At 58.0% G+C, this 18,036-nt stretch overlaps 1 protein-coding gene across 1 annotated transcript; it reads left to right on the forward strand.

The window, feature by feature from the left end:
• Nucleotides 1-228: 228 nt before the first annotated feature.
• On the forward strand, nt 229-17,757 carry TP73 (tumor protein p73; the record flags this gene model as incomplete). Its single annotated transcript, XM_082295927.1, has 11 exons — nt 229-462; nt 11,887-12,073; nt 12,178-12,293; nt 12,821-12,930; nt 13,267-13,409; nt 13,732-13,820; nt 14,115-14,239; nt 14,700-14,854; nt 14,962-15,094; nt 15,815-15,908; nt 17,437-17,757. Exons 1-11 carry the CDS (start codon nt 244-246, stop codon nt 17,755-17,757), a joined length of 1,692 nt encoding a protein of 563 aa, XP_082152053.1. The 5' UTR covers nt 229-243.
• Nucleotides 17,758-18,036: the final 279 nt, after the last annotated feature.

Raw genomic sequence — 18,036 nt, forward strand, 5'->3', positions numbered from 1 at the left:
ATTTAAGCACACGGAGTTTATCCCTCACACAAGTGGTGACCTGTCGGAAAACCCGAGCCACCCAGACCAGCTCTTTTGGCTCCCCTCCTGCACGCTGGCCCTTTAAGGAGGCTGTAACAGGACACCCCAGCCCTGGAGAAAGGTGGCTGAGGTTTCCCTGTCTCTAAACTGGCTGGTGTTTTCTTTTTTCCCTCCTCCCCTTTTCCCTTCCTCCAGTCCCAGTTCAATTTGCTGAACAACAGCATGGATCAGAGCATCGGCAGCAGAGCAGCCTCCACCAGCCCCTACAGCTCCGAGCACACCTCCAATGTCCCAACGCACTCGCCCTACTCGCAGCCCAGCTCTACCTTCGACGCCATGTCCCCGGCTCCCGTCATCCCCTCCAACACCGACTACCCTGGTCCCCACCACTTCGAGGTGACCTTCCAGCAGTCCAGCACCGCCAAGTCAGCCACCTGGACAGTAAGTTTCGTGTCTTCTACCTTGGCTAGGGAGATGCTCAGCACCGCCGGCCGCGTCCTCCCCGCCGACACCCAGCGCGGCGGCGGTGGGGAGGCTCTCACGGGGCAGCTGCGGGGTGCAGCCCCCACTGATGGGGACTTCACCGGCGCAGGCGGTGGCCCTGGGAAGCAAAGCGTGCTGGAAACATCGGCGCTTGCTTTCCAGGGGGCTTCTCCCAAAGGGCTGTGAAGCACAGCGGCTGGGATGTCGCTTCTCCCGGCGCAATTCCCTAAACTGTGGGTAAATGTCCTCCGAAAAGAAATGTCCTGGGGAAGTACCTGCCTTGTTCTCACGGTGCTTCCCGGAGTATTTGCCAGCGGGTGCTGTCAGAGACGAGGCTCGTGTCTCCCAGCTTCGCTGTAAGTGCCTGCTTGTCATTTACAGTCCTTCTCCATCCCGTACTAGAGGAGTAATGTAATCCCTGCAAGTCACAGCAAATAAGAGAGCGGGCTTTTAAGCGCAGTAGGTTTTGATGCACAGAGGGATGGCTGCACAGCTCCGTGCTGTCTGCTCGGGAGCCGGGATGCAGCTTTGGTCCACGGCTGCTCCGACCGCCCTCCTGCTGCCCGGCACAGGAGAGCTCTGCGAGCAGGGACCCAGGGACCGGGCAGAGCGCTCGGGGGCTGCTTTGCTTTTTGTGGCAAAAGGTGCTAAATTCGCATCCTTGCTACTGGCTCAGCGCAGCGTTTTTAAGGAGAACCAGCACTTGTGGCCGGTGCCGGAGGCATTCGCACAGCGGGTGCCTCTGGAGTACCGGGGAGAGCCGCTCACCACGCTTGAGCCGAGCGGGTTTTCTCCTCCGGGAAGCACTGGCAGAGCAGGAAGGTTGGGGCGGGACGACTGACACACCGCAGCAGCAGCAGTTTCCTCTGGGGCTGAGGTTTGACACTGTCATGGAAGGGGCAGAGCAGCCCAGCGATGTTTAAGCCCCGGGCGTGATAATGACCTTTGTTTGCGGAAGGTGACGTGTTTAATTGCCAAGACGGTCCTTCCTGCGGGAGACAGAAAGCATCCTTGGATGCTGTCGTGCAGGAACACCCCGGGCAGCGGCCGGCGAGATGCTCCCGGTTGTCCTGGGGAGGATGCAGGAGGGGACGGGCTCCGGCAGCGGCCGCAGCGCTGGGGCTGTGTCCTGCGGAAGCCAGTGGGTGTGTGGAGTGGGAAAGCAGCAGCGAGCCGGCAGCGGTCGGGCGGCTGAACGCAGCCGAATTCCCGGCTGGTGCAGCCCAGCAGCTTCCCCGCAGCCGGTGGCTGCAGCTTCACACGCACCGGGGGCTTGGGGCAGCGCCCTGGTTAAACAGGACTTGCCCTCGTAGGGGTGGTAAAGTCTCCACTCTTTCCACTGTCTTTCCTTGCGGGACGTTGCTCAGGGATGCATTTCACTAGGAACTGAAGAAACCAGAGGTCCTCGGGCAGGATGTGACTCCAGCCCACTCCTATCCCTCCTGGGGGATAACTCAGTTACAGGTAAAGCTGCACAGGGAAGGGAGGCATTCCCGTGCCACTCACGCGTCCCAATGGAAACCGAAACAAGGCGCTGCAGGGTGTCTTGTCCTGACATGCAGGCATGGGGACCAGAACGTGTCCGATGTTCGTTTGTTTGCCACTGTCCCCAGCTAGGAGTGCCGGGGGATGGCTTTGGGATGGAGCAGACGCAGCGCAGCAGGGCTCCCCTCCTGAAAGCCATCCCGTTCCCCTGGGAACTTTCCACGGTTCTAACTAAAGGGAGTTCAGGCTGTCCCTCATCACACTGTGCTCCTGGAACTGCCGTGTCCCACTGGGAGCTCCTGTCCTCACCAGCATAGCATATGGCTGTTTTTCCCAGGCCTTTGAGGGAGATCAGGGCAGGCACACGATGCCGGGAGAGCAGCTGGACCCGGGAGCTGCCCGGAGAACACGCTCATTCTAGAAGTGGCTGGGAGCATCCGGGGAGGATGCGCCCACCAGCCGGGGCTGGGAGCCATGGCTGCAAGGAGGGGTCTTAGGAAGGGTCCACAGTGAGGATGTGAGTGCCTGAAGTGACTTTAACACTTGGGAAGGCAGTGAGAGGTGTGTGGCCCTCTGAGCCACCATGCCGGGGTGGCTGCATCCCCCAGAGCAGGTTGGCTGCAGGGCCAGTGCCCACCTGTGCTGGAGCTGAGCCTTGTGGGCAGCAGCAGTGGGTTGGCAGCATCTGGTACCCTGGAAAGCACAGGGGACGTTTCATTTGAAGCAGTGATTCCTGCAGGATTGCCAAGGTGGGTGCAGTGTGTCCGGCTTGCCACGGTGCCATGTGAGGAATGGTCCTGCTGCGGTGACAGCTGGTGTCACTCCGTGTCCTCCTGGCTGGGGCTGTCACAGGCATGGTCAGTGCTGGAAGATGAGATTGCTGCCTTCCTCCCACTCACCGTGAGCTCTGCAGCGCCACTGCCACACCTGAGAGTTCGTCCTGGTTTAACGGGGAAAGGAGCTCAGCAAAACAAATGTGCCCCATGCTGTCAGTGAACACACAAATAATGCTGGATGGGACAGCGTGAGCCTCCACAGGAGGTGGGAGCACACATGGAAGATAAGGAAAAGCCATTGGCAGATGCAGGCACTTGGGAAGGGAAGGTAAATGTCCGGTCAGTAGGGCTGGGGACAGAGAGGGACATGTGACAGTGCAGTGATGGTCACACCAAGCACAGCAGCACCGACCTGCTCTGCAGGACACGCGTGGTTTGGGGCAGCACTTGGGAAGAACCAACCCAGCCTGTTCCTCCTGCAGAAGCCTCATGGCTTTTGATACGCTGAGCTTCGCTGTGCCCAATAATTTATGCCAGGATGGTTGATCAATTTCCACCAAGCATTGACCACAAGCTCGGCAGAGCCAACATGCTGAGCAGAAATTTGGAGCTTCCTGCAGTGGAAGGAGTCTCAGCTGAAGGTTTCCTGCAGTCTGGGGTTGAATCATGGAGGATCTGGCCATGGAGGAATGGACAGCTGGTGAGCAGGCAGTGCCAAAGCAAATGGTTTGTGTGAGTCACCTTGTCAAACGATTCAGCATCATTTTTTGATATAATCATGAGCTTTGGCTGATGGAAGTGTGTAGCCCAATGGCCTCCTGGTTTTGAAGGGTTTGGACTTGAATCCCTCTGGAACATGTGGCATTATCCATTCTCCCTCACTTAGGAGAGGAGGCTCCTAAGGACCAGGTGAGCTGGCCACTCTGGGCAAGTGAGCTGGACAAGTGCTTGCTCTGCAGGGCTGGGCAAGCCAGTGTCACCCAGGGGAGCAAAGTGTCCCCAGGCCCTGACACACACACAGTGCTCCTGTCCGCACTTCAAACCTTCTGCTGACAGAACAGACATGGCTTGGGAGGGAGATGCGAAGAAGATGAACAATTTGGAACAGATGCCTTGTAGAGCAACACCAGAGAAATGTTCTGCATGGAAGTTGCCCCCAAGAAGAGCAAGGGGGCTCAGTCATGGTGTGTCCAGGAGATGGTTCCTGATAGCAGCCAGCTCTTTAATCTAATAGCAAAAGACATGAGATCCAGCACTTGGAAGCTGAAGCCAGGCAAATTCAGACTAGAAACAAGGTGGAATATTTTTTTTTAGCAGGGAGGATAATTAACCATAGGAACAATTTACCAAGGAATGTACCCAAAGAATCCCAACTCCTGAAGGATTCAAATGAGGAGTCTGCATATCTCTCCAGAGATAAGATGTGCTTTAGCAGAAACCCTTGACTCAATGCAGGAGGAGAAGGAAGGGGTCTGAGGGCAGCACTGTGGGCAATGGGACCGGAGCATCATCAGCCGCTCTTTCTTGCCTCAAAATGCTGATTTTCTAATTTTAGAAAAGAGGTGAACGGAGAAAGGTGAAGCCTTGGGACTGACTGAGGTGTGCCCTCGCAGAGGGACTCTGGGCAGTGGTGGGTGACACTGGCTGTCCCAACCCCTGGGCTGAGCACTGCGCGTCACCACCAGCTCTGGACGGCAGCAGCCGCGCCGGTCCGTGCTGTGAGAAGCCCTCCAGGCTGCTGCCACCTCCCTTTTCATTTTTAATGGCCTTCTTATCGCAGAGAGCAACGGCCAGATGCCGAAAATAAGGTTTTCCCTGTGGGTTGGAAGCCCCCCTCTGGCAGGCTGCTGCGGCGGGGCGGGCCGAGGACCGGGAGCTGCGGCACGGCAAGACGGGGCACGCCGGCATCCTGCCCGCCCGCCGGGGCCACCGGGGCTGCGCTGCCCGGAGCTGCCCGGACACGCTGCAGCCGCAGCCGATCGCGGCGGTTTTCTCGCCGCAGCCCCTCGCCACGCCAGCCAGCTGGTAACTGACGGATAATTAGGATTTTTCTCAAGTCGGGCTGGCGGCGGAGCGGGGCTCCCTCCCCGCCGGACGCTGTCACATGTGCCGGAGCTGCAGAGGTGTTAATGGGGTCTTTGGCCTCCCGCGGCCGGGCTGCAAAGGGACGTGGGGGCTCGGGGCCGTGGTGCGGGGGAGCTGCCCGGGCTCACACGGAGCCCCTGGAGCCGGGGGGAGACGGACAAGCCCCCGAGCTGAGCAGGCAGGGAGGTCTCTGACACAGGCATGGAGGGTTCGAACCGCACCCAGGCTCTTGTTGCTGTTTCGGGGAGCAAACAGCCTGCGAGGGAAAGGCTGGACAGGTCCACAGCCAAGGAGAGCTGCTCCTGCTGCCATGGATGGCTGTCCGGCAGCCACCCACAGCAAGCCAGTCTGCTTCCCAGTGCTCGGCCAGTGGGAGATGGCAGTGCGGAACTGGTTCCACTTGCTTGATAGATCTTGCAGCTGGAGCACGGGCACTGGGGAGCTGAAATGATTTCTCTGTCCCAACTGAATGAGGAGGATGGGAGTAATTGGTGTGGTGGGAGGCAGGCTCTCCCTTGCTGGTCGCTGTCTGAGGCTTGTTGGGGTAGAGGCAGATATAAAGAGGAGGGGAAAACCTTCAGGAGCATCTACTGTCCAAGAGATCCCTCTGCAAACTCTCTCTGGCACTTTCCCATATCCCAGGGAGGTTGCTGTCCAACAGCCGTGGCCTGGAGATGATCAGGGGCCACACGCCCTGAGGACGCTCTGAGTGTGCAGATGAGCATGGGTATTTTGCCATGCCAGAAGTAGGAAAGCAACCTCGGCACCAGCCTTCTCTGGAACCCATCGAAGCCAACCCACTGGAGGCTTTCCACCAGCTTTCTCAGGGTGTGGATGAGGCTCCAGGAGCTCCAGACACAACGGAATTAAGAAAAAAAGGCAAAGGAATTCGGTGTGTGATGTTCCAACACGATCCCGCTATCAGCTCCATTATCTTGAACGTGTCTGGTATGCACAGGTCAAGGGAATGGCTTCCTGGCAATGCTGCTCCATCGGGAAGGCAGGAGAGGTGGGAGAGAGGTGGGAGAGAGTTGGGAGCCCTGATCTCTGGTGCATGAGAGGGGGAAAGGATGCTGGTGTGCCCTTGGCAAACCCACTCACTCCCCATGCCCACTCAGGCAGTAGCTGAGAGAGAGCAGAGGAGCAGCCCCTCCTCCATGGCACAGCCCTCCTGGGATGCTCCAGAGCCTGTGGTTTCCCCTGAACCCTGCTTTAGCTGTGCTGGTTTTCATATTTCATTCCCAGCAGCAATTCCCTTCCCTTCCCTTCCCTTCCCTTCCCTTCCCTTCCCTTCCCTTCCCTTCCCTTCCCTTCCCTTCCCTTCCCTTCCCTTCCCTTCCCTTCCCTTCCCTTCCCTTCCCTTCCCGCCCGCTCCCTGCATCCTTGGCAGTGTGAAGTAACCTCCTTGCTGGATTTGTGGCTTCCTTTTTGGGTGGGAGAGAAGGGGTTGGCTTGGTCAGGGGATCTGAGCATCTACCACACAGAGGGAGTCAGACCTACAAGAAGAGATTAAACCCCAGAAGTGCCAGCGCTGGCTCAGCAGTGACTGAGAGAGATCCCAGCTGGAAGTTATCTTAAGGATGTGCTCACTGTGGAAGGCAGGGAGAGGACTCCTTTGCGGGCGAACCAAGGGATTTTAATTAGCAGTAATGGCATGCTAATTAAGGTATAAGAACTCAGGCTGGAGCACTGGTAGCCTCCCTGTGCTGCTCTAGCGGGGGCCCTGAGACCTCAGTGGTCTGTAGGGCTGGGGGACCTGTGGGTGACAGAGGTCCCCTGCAGCTGATGATGGCTGGGGTGATCAGGGGGGCTCTGCTGGGTGCCTTGAGACCCCCTGTCCTGGGCACAGCAGGTGGTGGCTTGGTGTCACCCCAAGGCATCGCTGCCATGGTGCGGGGACCGCAGGCACAGGGAGGTGGGTGTTCCTTATGGACATCACCACCATGGTACAGGGACTGAAGGGAGACAGAGGTGGGTTTTGGGGCATCCCTTATGGCCATCACCCTGATCCATCGCTGCCGTGGTGCAGGGACTGGAGGCACAGGGAGGTGGGTTTTGGGGCATCCTTTATGGCCATCACCTCAATCCATCACCACCACGGTGCAGGGACTGGAGGCACAGGGAGGTGGGTGTTAGGGCATCCCTTAGGGCCAATCCATCGCCACCACGGTGCAGGGAATGGAGACATGGAGAGATGGGTTTTGGGGTATCCCTTATGGCCATCGCCCCAATCCATCACCACTGTGGTGCAGGGACTGGAGATAGGGGTACCAGGGTACCTCTTACAGCCATGCCCAGGGCAGTATCCCGACTGCCCAGCCCACCTGTGTGCTGGACAGGTACCTCAGGACACTCCCCTCTCCTCTCAAGCACCAGTCATACTCAAACCCAGCTCGTAGTAAATGAGCAACAAAGTAGCTTGGGAAGGAATCTCCAGCTCAGTGAGGAGTTTACAGGCCGGTGATTAAAAAATGGCTATTAAAAAAAAATTAGCTGTGCCGCCGGCACGTCTTCCAGGATCTGCCGTAACAGATTCGTCCGAGCCGGTTAACGGTATTTGCGGTTTGCAAGATGCTACATGTCTGGGGAAGATGACAGACACGTTATTATCACCTCTCGGCTGCGATCTGCCCCAACCTGTCCCAGGATGCAGCTCCGCAGCTGCTTGCTGGGGAGTGCAAGGAAATTAGCAGCCGGAGGCGGCACTTTTCTTCTCTCTGCCTTGCCAGGCCAGTGGCTTTATTGGGGATCCATTGACTGCAGTCCTGGACACGTCTTGAGTAGAGCTAATGAGAAGCCTGGAATGTAGGAGAAGAAGAGGAGGAGGAGGAGGTGGCTGGTAGGGAGGAGGGGGGGAGGATTTGTGGAAAAAGCAATTGTTGAGCAAATCATTTCCTTCAAGAGGGAAAGGAGGCCTTGGCTGCGCCTTCCCCAACAGGCAAGTCTAGACGCTTCGGTGTCAACAGTTGAAGATAAATAAGATTTTATCAGCTCCAAATCTGTTGGGACACATCCTCCTAGCGGTTCTGCTGCCCAGGAAGGGCTGGGCAAGATGGACTTCGCCAGGAGGTCTTTCCAGGCAGAGGATTCAGGTTATTTTTGGTGTGAGGCTGTCAGCATCCATGAGGAAAACCACCTCTCCCTGCTCATTCTCTGCGTGGGGTGGCAGCGCTGGTGGCCTGTGGAACCATCCCCTGATCCTGTCTCAGGGTGGGCAGTGATGGATGCTGAGACTCCATGTCAACGCTGCATCCACGAGCCACTGTGGGGAATTCACTCAGTGGAATCTTGCGGTGTCCAGAACGTTTCCATGGGGCGGCAGCACTGGGATAACCATGGTGAAGCCTCACAGTGGCCGGTGCCACCATGGGGTGACTTGTTTGTGTCCTGTTCCATCTGGCACTGGTGCAGCACAGCCTCGTCTCACCCAAAAAGCAGCTGCGTTTCAAACACATCCAGAGACCTTCTGTGGTACCAAGCTCTTGGGGACACAGAACTTAGAGCTGATAGGCTGCTAGGGGTTAAATAATTTGGCTTTTCCATTTTTTAGCTTGTTCCTAGAGCTCTGGACAGACAGCACTGGCAGGGAAGGGACAGAGACAGATCTGCCATCGCAGTATCAGCCCAGAAGTTGAGGGCGACACTGGAAGCTGCAGGAAACCCCAGAGGAATACAGGTTCTGTGTGTTCCATAGGCTCCAGGGAGACTGTCAGTGCTGCTGCTGCTGCTGCTCTGTGCTGGTTGGAGCAATCCAGCACCCACAAGCCACAGAAACCTGTTGTGTTCCTCAAACACACAGTGACACCCAGTAACAGACACTCTCCGGTGCTTTCCAGGAACAGAGATGGACCTTAGTCCTAATGTAAGCACGGAGACAGACACCAGCAGTCCCCAGGGCAGAGCAGGGTCTGGAGACACAGGCAGGAGTTGCCCAGGGCAGAACACACCCAGGCTCCTTTGTAGGTCTGAAAGGAATCCTGGAGCTGAGGTCTGGGTGTACCAGGAAGGTGTACAGGTGCCCCAAAATGTTGTTCCTACACCCAACAGCAAGCTGGCAGCAGCCCAAGTGACCTGAGCTTTGGCTGTGACCCAGCTGCCACATGTGGCCAGTGCTGAGAGGTCAGTTTGCCCAAACACTGCAGAGTGGGGAGGATGTGAGTGAACAGACCGAGGTTGCCCCCAGTGCAGGTGGCAGGAGCACGACCGTGGCACACAGAGAGCCGAAGCAGCGAGGCGGCCGCGCTGGTCTGGATTACATCCCAGCATTTTGATCTCTGGGTTCTGCTCTGCTACTGCCTCACATCACACTCGAGCAGCATGTGGTGCCTGTGGTCCCTGCAGGGTGCTGTGCAGGGTATGGCTGTGCTGGGAGGTACCAGGGCCTCAGGTGATGCAGCACAGCCCGGCAGAGATGTGCGTGGCGGGTAATTAGCAAATACAGATAACGAAGGGGAGAGGTGCCTGCCCAGGGACACTGCTCAGCACAGGTTTTGCTGTCCCCTACAGAGAGTGTGCATAGCCAAGCTGGGGATGCAGCACAGCTGGGGCTGCAGGACCTCCTGGGATCCCAAAACCACGATGCTGGTTGTCCTGGTGGCCGTGAGCAGCCTGGGTCTGTGGGACCGGGAGCGCTCGGCTGGAGATGCGGCACAGGACGGCTCCACACTGAGAGGAATCAGGAGCGCGGCCGCCCAGGGCACAGCCTGGACTTTTCTTGCCCAGAATTATCAGTAGGGAGTTCCTTAAAAGAATAGTTTGTTATTGTGGAGGGATCTTTGAAGGTGATCCCGGAGCTGTTGGGACACGATAAGGTTATCAGCGGAGGCAAGTCTGCGCGGAGCGGCTGCCTTCCCCCTGCAGGGCATCCCTCTGCTATTTAACAGAGATTTATCCATGTCATAACATGGTATAATGAGAGAATTTGTTACCAAAGAACTTGCCATAATGCACTTCTGCTCTTCCAGAGCAGTTACAGTTCCCAGGCATGTTGAGGGCTGCCCGGGAATGTCTACATGAAAAGATCCTTTGACAGGAGTTGTCAGTATTTTAACACCTGGCAAGCAAAAGCCCCCTCCAAATAACTCTTGTTTTGCCGCAGTGGCTCCTCTAGACGAGGACATTAAACCCCATCGTGGTGGGCGAGTGGGTTCCGTGGGCTGCAGCCACGTGGGAGTTTCCTCTCTGGCCAGGCAGAGCAGAGTCACCACATTCTGAGTGGAGCCCGCGCTTCCAACTCAGGCCTGATCCCTGAGAATCCCTGCTGGGGGTGCAGGGTCACACCCAAGAAGCTAGCCTGGCCATGGAGGCAAGGTGTAGCCAGCATCCTGAGGTGTAAGTGCAAAATTTGGGGATTTCAGTAGAAGTTGGTGTTTCCAAGCATCCTCTCTGGTTGGGCAAGTCCAAGTGCCTACAAAAATAAGGGTTAATTCTTGCTGTCAGGTTCAAGTTTGTGTTACACCTCTCGGTCACCACCCTCCAGTGACCACAGCACCTTCCTGCTCCCCCCAGCACCGAGCAGGTTCTGATCTCGGGACACCCACGACACCCCATTGTTGTGCCTCCAGGAGCCGGTACCAGCCCAGTGCTGGAGGAGCTGCAGGAACTGCTGCTGTTTGCCTTGGTGGAGCCTCTGACCTTTATGTCTTCCCAGAACTTCCCCAGAGACCACCCAAATGAGACAAACCTGGAAATGCTTTATGTTGTTTGCCCTGTCCCGGTCCTGGTGGTGGGAGCACCTCGCTCATCCACAGGCAGATCCGCTCCTGCAGCCAGGGCAGGGGGACTGGGACACACAAATCCTTCCTGCCTGATCCACAGCTGCACTGGGACATGCTCATGGCCAGGAAAAGTGGGGACTGAGCCATCCATGTCAGCCCCTGAACACCCCCCAGCCCTGTGCTGAGCCCCCGTTATGGGCAGCCCCAGCTCAGGAACCCCCCACCGGCGGGAGAGCAGAGCCTCCCCTGGGCACACCTGTATTTGGATGGCTTGGGACAAGCTTTAACATCCCCACAAACACTCTGCACGGTGGTATTTTTTTGGCAGCGGGCACTGTGTTGTGGGGATGAGATAAAATACCTGGAGCGGGAACATGCCCTGCCATGCAGAGACGGGCTGCTCCGAGCACAGGGGTGGGCTGGTGTATAGCAAACACATTCCTTGCGAGATGGAAAACAGCATGGCACAGATGAGGTGGAAGGGAATTGCACATCCCCACACATGGGCAGTTCCTGGAAGGTGAAGGACAAGTTCTCCTTCCCCAGCCCTGCTCTGAAGGGGCACACGCTGCAGCCTCCAGAGCTTCCCCCATCCAAGGGCCTTGTGAGAGAAGTTTGCCGCTGAGCAAACCCCACTGTGCCCTCACAGGGAAGAATTTGGTGGCCACAAACCGTTTTCTACTCAGCAGTGACTGTGGGCACTGCCTCCAGCTGCCACAGAGCATCCTCCTCCCACGGCCAGCCCGGGCAGTGGTCCCCATCATGTCCCCACCCTGTCCCTTCCATGAACCACTGCTGCTGCAAAGGATGGAGTCCGGATCAGGACAAACCCATCTGTGTCAGAATGAAACTCCCAGGTCCTGTCTAATGAGCTGTGACACTGCTAAGGACATCAAGCACGATTTCCTCAGGCTGTGATGCGCCAGTGCCCTCGGTGCTCCCAGCCCTTGGTCAGGAGCCATGTGTGAGAGCAGATTTGGGAATGTTTTCAAAACAGGCTGAGCGATGCACGAACGAGGGCTTTGCTGATTTTCAGTGAGATTCCCTCTGCCTCAGTGCAGCAGTGACCCAGCTCTGCCAGAGCCCTTGCCCATCTGGGAAACCCTTCCCAGCCCCAGGAGGTGGCTGTATCTGGTTTATGTGGAAAGCAGATACCACATAGTGTGGGTGAAATGGTCAGATTTCAGTATTTCCAGGGGAAAGGGAAGAGAAGGAACCCTGCCTTTACACCAGAGCAGCAGAGGAAGCCGAGGGTGGCCAGGGGAGCACCCTCCACCCCACCAGTGATGCTCACCTGAGGGATGTCTCCTCTTTCCCAGTACTCCCCGCTGCTGAAGAAGCTCTACTGTCAGATCGCCAAGACATGCCCCATCCAGATCAAGGTGTCCACCTCGCCACCCCCGGGCACCATCATCCGGGCCATGCCCGTCTACAAGAAGGCAGAGCACGTCACCGAGGTGGTGAAGCGCTGCCCCAACCATGAGCTCGGCCGCGACTTCAACGACGGTGAGGGCTCCGAGCTGCCCGCGTGTCCCTCGTGTCACAGCCCTCGTGTGCGCAGGGTGAGCCCCCCGGGCAGCCACAGCTCTAACTGGAGGTTTGCCTTGCAGGCCAGTCAGCCCCTGCCAGCCACCTGATCCGGGTGGAAGGCAACAACCTGTCCCAGTACGTGGATGACCCGGTGACGGGACGGCAGAGCGTGATGGTGCCCTACGAGCCCCCGCAGGTACCCGGCTGCTCGCGGCGGGGGGAGGGACCGGCTGCTGCCTCCGTGGTTTGGGTTGCTTGGCACAGGGCAAAGGGTCCAAGTGTCCCCCTTGGCCCTGGCACATCTTAGACCACTCACTGCTCGCCCCTGGCAGCGGTGGCAGCTACACTCCAGCACCTGCAGCTCCCAGCCCTGTGAAGCATCCCAGAGCAGCCTGGTCTTGGGAAGTGGGGTGTAATGGGATACCCCCTCCAGCCCTGCCCTGGGTGCCCCCACAGTCCTGGTTCAGTCCCCTCTTTCCAGCCGGGACCATGCCCACACCATCGCTGGTGTTCCCCTGCTCATCCTGCCAAGGCACCAGCCCTGTGCCAGAGGGTCCAGCCCTGATTCCTCACTCCCCGGGGGTCCCAGCCTGCCTCCCCTCCTCTTCTTCACTCCCCGGGGATCCCAGCCTGCCTCCCCTCCTCTTCTTCACTCCCCGGGGGGTGCCATCCTGCCTCCCCCCATCACTTCCCGCTCAGCACCTGCTCTCCCCTCTCGGGCAGGTGGGGACCGAGTTCACCACCATCCTGTACAACTTCATGTGCAACAGCAGCTGCGTGGGAGGGATGAACAGGAGGCCCATCCTCATCATCATCACCCTGGAGACGAGAGAGTGAGTGGCTGTGGGAGCAGGGATGGGCATCCCTCCCACCGCGGGAGGGCTGGGGAAGGAACCCTGCCCTGCAGGGAGCACCCCCAGGGAACGGGATGGGGCAGCCCCAGCTCGCTGCACGGGAATGCTCCCTTCTGCCAGCTTGGAAAAGGGCTGGCACGGAGGGACCAGGGACCCAGCCCAGCAGCTGGAGCCTTCCTCTGCCCCATGAGCGCCTCTTCCCCAGGAGCCAGCTGCTGAGGGGCTCTGCTGCTCCCTGGTCTGGTTTCTGCCTGGGCTGAGTCCCAGCGCCCTTCCCGAGCGGCAGCAGGGCCGCTGATTGCTCTGCTCTCCCAGCGGCCAGGTCCTGGGGAGGAGATCCTTCGAGGGGCGGATCTGTGCCTGTCCCGGCAGGGACCGGAAAGCCGACGAGGATCATTTCCGAGAGCAGCAAGCCCTGAACGAGAGCGCGGCCAAGAACGGCAACGCCAACAAGCGCAGTGAGTCCCCTGACAGGGGGCGGGGGGCTCAGGGCACCCAAAGTCCCTGCACTCCCGAAGTTTGGGCTCAAATCCACACTCAGGGGTGATGCTTTGACCTTTCCCCACTAAATCTCACACATCGGACCCCCTTGCAGAGCCCAAAGATGCCTGTGCACGGCTCCCACGGCCAGATACATTTATTCATTATTGACAATAACAAAGGGACGCTCCCATGCCAGGCCGCAAGGGAATGGTTTCAGCATCCTGCACGGCTTGAGGTGCTCCCTGCCATGTCCTGTCTCCCAGGACTCCACCAATTCTCTTCCCTTCTCCTTTCCAGCGTTCAAGCAGAGCCCCCAGGGCATCCCAGCACTGGGCACCGGCATTAAGAAACGGAGGCACGGGGAGGAGGAGATGTACTACGTGCCCGTAAGTGTGGCTGAGCTGCAACGGGGTCAGAACTTGGCTTGGGACAGCGCTGGCACCGTCCCCTCTGCCAGAAGCATCTTGGGGAAGAGATGTCGGGCGGGTTGGGGCTGCACGGGCTCCTGTAGGACAGCAGGGGCCTTGAATAGGAGCAAAAGCATGCATGGGTGCACATGTCCAAGGGATTCCTGCATCCCGAGCAGTCCCTGGCCACAGTGACAGTCTGTCTGGGTGGAAAAATGGAGCATAAGGTGGGATGGGAGTAAAGCAAAGTCCTGGTCTTGTTCCCTCCTCCAGGTGCGAGGCCGGGAGAACTTTGAGATCCTGATGAAGATAAAGGAGAGCCTGGAGCTGGTGGACCTGGTCCCGCAGCAGCTGGTGGATTCCTACCGGCAGCAGCAGCAGCAGCTCCTGCAGAGGCAGTGAGTCCTGCCACAGCCCCCGAGACCCCCAAAGTCCCTGAGACCCTCACACGGCCAGAGACCCTCACAGTCCCTGAGACCCCCAAAGTCCCTGAGACCCTCACAGCCAGAGACCCTCACAGTCCCTGAGACCCCCAAAGTCCCTGAAACCCCCCACAGTCCCTGAGACTCCCCCAGTCCCCCAGGCCCCTGCAGCCCCTTGAGACACCCATGGTCCTTGAGACCTCTCCTGTCACTGAGACCACCCACAGTCCCTAAGATCCCCACAGTTACTGAGACCCCCACAGTCCCCCCAGAGCCCTGCAGCCCCTCGAGACCCCCACAGCCCCTTGAGACCCCCACAGCCCCTGAGCACCCTTGGCAGGGAGGTCGGATGGGCTGGAGTGGAGCTCCAGGCCCAGAGCAGGGCAGCTCCATCCCACCCATCCCAGTCTGACCAGCGTGTTCCCTCCCGGAACAGGAGCCAGCTGCAGACACCTTCCTCCTACGGCCCTGTCCTTTCCCCCATGAATAAAGTCCACGGCGGAGGAATCAACAAGCTGCCCTCTGTGAACCAGCTGGTGGGGCAGCCTGCCCAGCACAGCTCCGGCTCTGCACCCAGCCTGGGCCCCATGGGTACGTCCTCCATCGCCAGGCCGGGCACGGGGCTCTCCCTGCCCAGGCAGTGCAGGGTTATCAGGTCTGGGTGGTATCTAAGGGGTGCATTTGTTGCCACTGCCCAGGACCCGGAATGCTGAACAGCCACCCCATGCAGCCCAACGGAGAAATGAACGGGGGCCACTCGTCCCAGTCCATGGTGTCCGGGTCACACTGCACCCCCCCGCCACCCTACAACCCCGACCCCAGCCTCGTCAGGTAAGGAAGGTGCCTGGTGCCCTGTCTGTCTTGTCCTCTGCTCCTTGCTGTGTCCCTCGCTCTAACCTTCCCATCTGTCTGGCAACTGGTCAACTGGCCACTGGCCCCAACTGAGAAATCACTGCTCCGCAATCACAGACTGTTCCTCTCACCTCAGCCACCAAAGCCCAGCTACCGACCAGTCAGAAACCCCCACTGCCCTCATGCAGCTCCCTGGGAATCCACCCCTGATCCATCAGAAATTAAGTACATCCAAATGAGGGTCTTGCCCTACATGTCCACTGGCATGTAGCTTCGTGAACTTCCCCCTTCCCCTTCCGTCCAGCAACACCTGGAAATGGGTCCATGTGGCTTATTTTCATCAGGAATGCATTAACAGCTCTGCAGATTTTTAAAGTTTTGGCCTTTAAAAAGACCATGGATGTTTTCACAGACCCTGGGCCAGCATCTGCATAGGGCAGAACCCGGGGCATGCCCTGATCCCCCTCCCCAGTAGCTGGAGCTCCCTCGTATTATGAGTTCCTGAGCCAAAATCTCAGACAATCAGGAGAAAAACATCTGTAGTTTAAGGAATGAACATAACCCCACACTTTGCTTTGACCTTAGTGGCAGTGGAGTTCTCCACGTCCCCCACCTGACACGGTCTGTCCCACAGAGATGGGACACAGCTGTTGTTCATGAGAACTTAATGCCACTTTATTTTCCAAACTTTCTCTGCAGTTTTTTAACAGGATTGGGGTGTCCAAACTGCATCGACTATTTCACCTCACAAGGGTTACAGAATATTTACCACCTGCAGAACCTATCCATAGAGGTAAATGCTTTGGGGAGATCTGTTCTTACCACTTGTTTCCAGCAGCTGTTGGTCTGAAAAGCAAAACCAAAACTGTTTTGGAGGAAGGGAAACCTGTGCCCCAACCCCTCACACAGAACATGTGCTCCCAGGATTGATGCCTCTCATTCCTGCCCCCTTGGTGGTCCTTCAGAGGTAGCGATAGCTCAGGCCTTGGTAGAAACCACAACCAGTCTCAGCTGCTTCCTCCAGACTCTCAGAAACAGCAGAGATCAAAGATCCCGGGGCCTGAGCTCAGGGAGATTTTCCACCTAACACAGAGAACACAGCTGAGGTGCTCAGAGGGACACCCCAAATCCCACTGAGCCAGCAGGGACACCCCACTGCAGTTCAGGGAGGTTTAACCTGGTCTCACCTCTTCCCCTGCTAATCTTTAAGATGAAAGAGGCTAAAATAAAGGAGTTGAGCCCAGGGCATTTTTATTAATGGAAGCTTGGAATGAAATAGCCCAGGTCAGGCAAAAGATGTCAGAAGAAGCATGGAAGGGATGCTGGAAGTACCTGTGTGTGCCTAGAGCTCTGCTGCTGCCACACTGCGATGCTGGTATCAGGGGTGGCACCTGAGCCAGGCCTTCCCCAGCCCATCAGGGGAACAAGAAAAAGGAAAACAAAAAAAAAAATCCTGAACCCTTTGAGCCGTGGCAAGCCCTGTAAATCCTGGAGTTGGTGTTTTTGCTGAGACAGAGCTCCTGCCCAACCCCATTTTGCCCCAGGCAGGCGTAGCAGTGTCTCTACCTGGCAGCTACAACATCCTGCAGGAGAGACGATGATTTGTCACTGGTGGCTGGGGCCAGTTGTGTAACCTGAGCCTGGTTTTGGACCATTTGCTGAACTAACTCTGTGACTGTCTGTCAGCTGTCCAAGAAAATGTTTAGGAATGGCCAAAACCTGTGTCAGGGCAGAGCTGTGTGTCTGAGTCGGCGTTTGTAGCTACTAATTGCGTACTCGCTGTCTGCTCCGGTTAACGCTCCCGTGAGTCTCTGTGGCATTAACATGGATCCCTGGCAGCTCCCTGCTGTGCTGGTCTCTGTGCTGGCACAGCTCCCCTGTCTGAGGTCACCCACCTCTCCTGGCTTTGCGAGAGCCGCTGTCACCCACACCTCAGTGCTCGAGGCAGGTGCCATTCCAGCCTCCCGGGCCAGGACCAGAGCAGAAGCAGTCCCAAGTGCACAGGCACAAGGATGCTCCACACGCTGCTCTGCCACCTGTGTCCAAGGGGAACGTTCCCTTCCTTCCCTCCCACATCTGTTTGATATGAACCCCTGCCAAAACAACAGCAAAAAGTCTCCAACCTGCAAAGCTGCAGTGGAGTAACTGGGTTACAAACGAGAAATAACCCAGGGGGTGATGGACCCATGGCCATGGTGGGAGGTCCGTTGGTCATCGTGCCCACGTGTCCCCCCAAAAGCACGACCTGGGGGTCCAGGGCTCGCTCCTGCTGGTACAATCACTCCTCTGGCGGCCGTGCCTCAGCGGTGCTGTCCTTGCAGGATCTCGGAGCACTGAAGATCCCGGAGCAGTACCGGATGATCATCTGGCGGGGCCTGCAGGAGCTCAAACAGAGCCACGACTACGGGGCCCAGCAGCTGATCCGCTCCAGCAGCAACGCCTCCACCATCTCCATCGGCAGCTCGGGCGAGCTGCAGCGGCAGCGGGTGATGGAGGCCGTGCACTTCCGCGTGCGCCACACCATCACCATCCCCAACCGCGGCGCGGCCGACGACTGGGCCGACTTCGGCTTCGACCTCCCGGACTGCAAATCCCGCAAACAGTCCATAAAGGAGGAGTTCACGGAGGGAGAGATCAACTGAGGGGCTCCAGAGGTGTGAGACACCAGGGGGGTGACAAACTCCCCCCCTTGCAATGTATTTGCAGCCTTGCGCACCTGGAGAAGTTTAATTTTGTTATCCAGGGGAACTGCAGGCCCTGAGCCAGGCAGGAGGTGCCTGCCCTGAGGAGGAAACTGGAGGTGAGGAGGAGGAAGAAAAGGAGGAGGGCGGCCGAGCCAGCTCAGCAACCAGAGCAGGATTTCTGCCTGCCCGTGGCACGGGAGGCACGGGCCGGTTTGTGTTTTCCTGGAGTGTCCCTGC

The sequence above is a fragment of the Coloeus monedula genome (genome assembly GCF_965178545.1).
Source record: "Coloeus monedula genome assembly, chromosome: 22".
Taxonomy (NCBI): domain Eukaryota; kingdom Metazoa; phylum Chordata; class Aves; order Passeriformes; family Corvidae; genus Coloeus; species Coloeus monedula.